The sequence below is a fragment of the Palaemon carinicauda genome, chromosome 3 (genome assembly GCF_036898095.1).
Source record: "Palaemon carinicauda isolate YSFRI2023 chromosome 3, ASM3689809v2, whole genome shotgun sequence".
Lineage (NCBI taxonomy): Eukaryota > Metazoa > Arthropoda > Malacostraca > Decapoda > Palaemonidae > Palaemon > Palaemon carinicauda.
Genome location: NC_090727.1, coordinates 73,306,108 through 73,309,827, shown reverse-complemented (window position 1 = coordinate 73,309,827; position 3,720 = coordinate 73,306,108). Strand labels below are relative to the sequence as shown.

General features: G+C 32.2%; 1 protein-coding gene across 1 annotated transcript in view; it reads left to right on the top strand.

Annotated features, from left to right (window-relative positions):
* Positions 1-466: 466 nt before the first annotated feature.
* Positions 467-3,720, top strand: part of LOC137638859 (uncharacterized) — a 36,894-nt gene continuing 33,640 nt past the window's right edge. Inside the window, exons 1-2 of the mRNA XM_068371271.1 lie at positions 467-486; positions 3,207-3,352. Of these exons, the coding sequence (XP_068227372.1) occupies positions 467-486; positions 3,207-3,352 (166 nt within the window). The remainder of the gene's footprint in view (positions 487-3,206; positions 3,353-3,720) is intronic.

Here is a 3,720-nt window from a genome sequence, read left to right as displayed (position 1 = left end):
ATTTCAATATTTTGACCTAATTAACAAATGAAATATATGCGATGAGGGCATCACTTAGGAATATACGTTAAAAGGCCGAATTTCAATTAACAAGCAATTTAAGGTCGACAATTGATAATTTTAATTAGAGTAGCCTATAAACAAACCTAGTTTCAAGAGCGATTTTCAATTACTGAGTTCAAGGCTTTATTTATTTTTTGACTTGAGGATGATAAAAGTCACCAAGAAATGCCACTACTATTGTGCCAATCAATACAATGACCCACCTTATAATGACTTCACAGGATGAAAAAGAGCATGGGTATGATAATTCCATAGCCTTTGCTGCTGGTCGCCTCCACATTCATCAGACGAGGTGTAGAGTTAATTTAGTTCTTCATGGTATTCGTAGCACTAAACACAATGAGTCCCATCGTCGTAGATTCTTAAATAAAATGTCCAGCACTACGACGACAAATATAAATCGATGAAATATCCCAAGGTAAGGTGAGGTGAAGGAGAGTAATCACTCCTTGACGGTTGGTGTTGGACTGGTTTTCCCTTCCAACAGTGACTTCGAGGTTACTTCGTAGAGTTGTTTGGCTCGGAATATTCAGAAAATTAGGTAGTTAGTAGTTATCTTCAACTCCTATTTACTTTGGTTTGCACAACGAAGGCTGAGGTCAGTTAATTAGCACAATTTTATTTAAAGTGAATAGGAAAAATAAAGCCTCAAACATTAATTGAACAAACCAGAATTACATTAGAATAAACAAATTGAAAGAAACAAATTAAAAGAAATTCTAAAGTAAACTACGGAGATAATTACCCATTCCAAGGAATGTTTCTCCAGGTAAGGTAATTACCGATCATAAAGAAAATTTCTCAATCACCCAAAATATCCATAAACTTTTAACAAAATATTTTAGGAATATATATTTAAATATATATTTTTTATACACACACACACACACACATATATATATATATATATATATATATATATATATATATATATATATATATATATATATATATATATATATATATATTGTGTGTGTGTATAGTTAGTTTATTCCACCAAAGTATTAAAGCCTTCGGGTTTTTCTTGTCCAACACTCTTACTTATTCCATTTCACATCTCCCGCTGACATTATATATACAAATATTGTTGTTATATTTCCTTTATATTTTCCTACCTTTCACGATTTACGAGTATCTGATCTCTCTCTCTCTCTCTCTCTCTCTCTCTCTCTCTCTCTCTCTCTCTCTCTCTCTCTCTCTCTCTCTCTCTCTCTAATAGGGAAACTTTCCTCAGTCCATTATATGGGGTTCATTATAGTATGGAAATTTATATGGGAAAATAGAGCAACGTGTGGGGGTGAAGAGAGAGCCTAAATCTGACTGCCTTGTTATCCCCTTTCGGTAGACCTGATCATATTTCATAAAAAAGGCCAACACATGAAATATGGCCCGGGCATTCCTCGCGTCTTAAGCTCGTTCTATTTTTTTCTGAGAAAGATTTTGTTTTTCTGAGAAAGATTTTGTTTTTCTGAGAAAGATTTTGTTTTTCTGGGAAAGGTTTTGTTTTTATGCTAAAGGTTTTGTTTTGCTGGGAAAGGTTTTGTTTTTATGAAATAGATTTTTTTTGTTTTTCTGGGAAAGGTTATTTTTCTTGGAAAGATTTTGTTTTCTGAGAAAGATTTTGTTTTGGTGGGAAAGGTTTTGTTTTGTTTTTCGGGGAAAGGTTTTGTTTTTATGGCAAAGGTTTTGTTTTTCTTGGAAATGTTTCGTTTTTCTGGGAAAGGTTTTGTCTTTCTGGGAAAGATTTTGTGTTTCTGGGGGAGTTTTTGTTTTTTCTGAGAATGATTTTGTTTTGCTGGGAAATGTTTTGTTTTTCTGGGAAAGGTTTTGTTTTTATGAAATAGATTTTGTTTTGTTTTTCTGAGAATGATTTTGTTTTTCTGAGAAAGATTTCGTTTTTCTAAAAAGGTTTTGTTTTATGAGAAAAATTTTGTTTTTCTGGGAAAAGTTGTTTTTCTTGGAGAGATTTTGTTTTTCTGAGAAAGATTTTGTTATGGTATGAAAGGTTTTGTTTTGTTTTTCTGGGATAGGTTTTGTTTTTATGAGAAAGATTTTGTTTTTATGCGACAGGTTTTGTTTTTCCGGGGAATGTTTTGTTTTTCTGGGAAAGGTTTTGTTTTTCTGGGAAAGGTTTTGTTTTTTTGGGAAAGGTTTTGTTTTTATGAGAAAGATTTCGTTTTTCTAAAAAGGTTCTGCTTTATGAGAAAAATTTTGTGTTTTTGGGAAAGGTTGTTTTCCTTGGAAAGATTTTGTTTTTCTGAGAAAGATTTTGTTTTGGTGGGAAAGGTTTTGTTTTGTTTTTTCGGGGAAAGGTTTTGTTTTTCTGGGAAAGATTTTGTTTAACTGGGAAAGGTTTTGTTTTTCTGGGAAAGGTTTTGTTTTTATGCGAAAGATTTTGTTTTTCTTGGAAAGGTTTTGTTTTTCTGAGAAAGGTTTTGTTTTTCTGGGAAAGATTTTGTTTTGCTGGGAAAGGTTTTGTTTTTCTGGGAAAGGTTTTGTTTTTCTGGGAAATGTTTTGTTTTTCTGGGAAAGGATTTTTTTTCGGGTAAAGATTTTGTTTTGCTGGGAAAGGTTTTGTTTTTATGCGACAGGTTTTGTTTTTCTGGGAAAGGTTTTGTTTTTATGAAAAAGATTTTGTTTTATTTTTCTGGGAAAGGTTTTGCTTTGCTGGGAAAGATTTTGTTTTTCTGAGAAATGTTTTGTTTTTCTTAAAAGGTTTTGTTTTTATGAGAAAGATTTTGTTTTTCTTGGAAAGGTTTTCTTTTTCTAAAAAGGTTTTGTTTTTCTGAGAAAGATTTTGTATTTCTGGGAAAGGTTTGGTTTTTATGAGAAAGATTTTTTTTTTCCAGGATAAGTTTATTTTTTCTGAGAAAGATTTGGTTTTTCCAGGAAAGGGTTTTTTTTTCTGAGAAAGATTGGGTTTTTCCAGAAAAGGTTTTGTTTTCTTTAAGTAAGATCTAGTTTTTCCTGTAAAGGGTTTTTTTCTGAGAAAGATGGCTTTGTTTTTCTGAGAAAGATTTGGTTTTTCCAGAAAAGTGTTTTTTTTTCTGAGAAACATTTTTTTCAAAGAAAGATTTTTTTAGACTACAGTTACATTATTCGTCCAGGAAATCGATTATATCTTCTCTGATCACTGCTTCCAGGTTCCATACCTTACCCTTCAATCATTATAAACATGACCAACATCCATCATCATTCAGCATCATTAAGATTCTCCTCTCTTGTCCTGTCATGCTTATATCTGCCACAGCATCCCTCAGTCATCCCCCAAGCATAATTGGCAATCAAGGTGAAGAAAGTGTGAGCTGTTCTCAAGGCTGACAGGCAAATCCTATTAACTCAGCTCGACTTGAGGTTTCTCACTGAGACTTAACGCCATGAATGAAATTGTAGTAGTGGAATCTAGCAAGAAGGATTATGATTTCATATGATAATTAATTTGAGATCGCAGCGTATGTTTTTTGTGCGAACGCCTATGTAGTTGTGAAAGTTGGTAACGCTTGGGGTATATACTTCATTCAAAGCTACATCTTATAATAATTGTTTTTGCAAATCATAGGAATGAGCATATCCTTAAGTCTTGTCAGGTTCAATGATACATTTTATTTTGATGTTTTTTTTTTTTTCTTTATTTTGCAAATTGTAGGAAAGAATCAT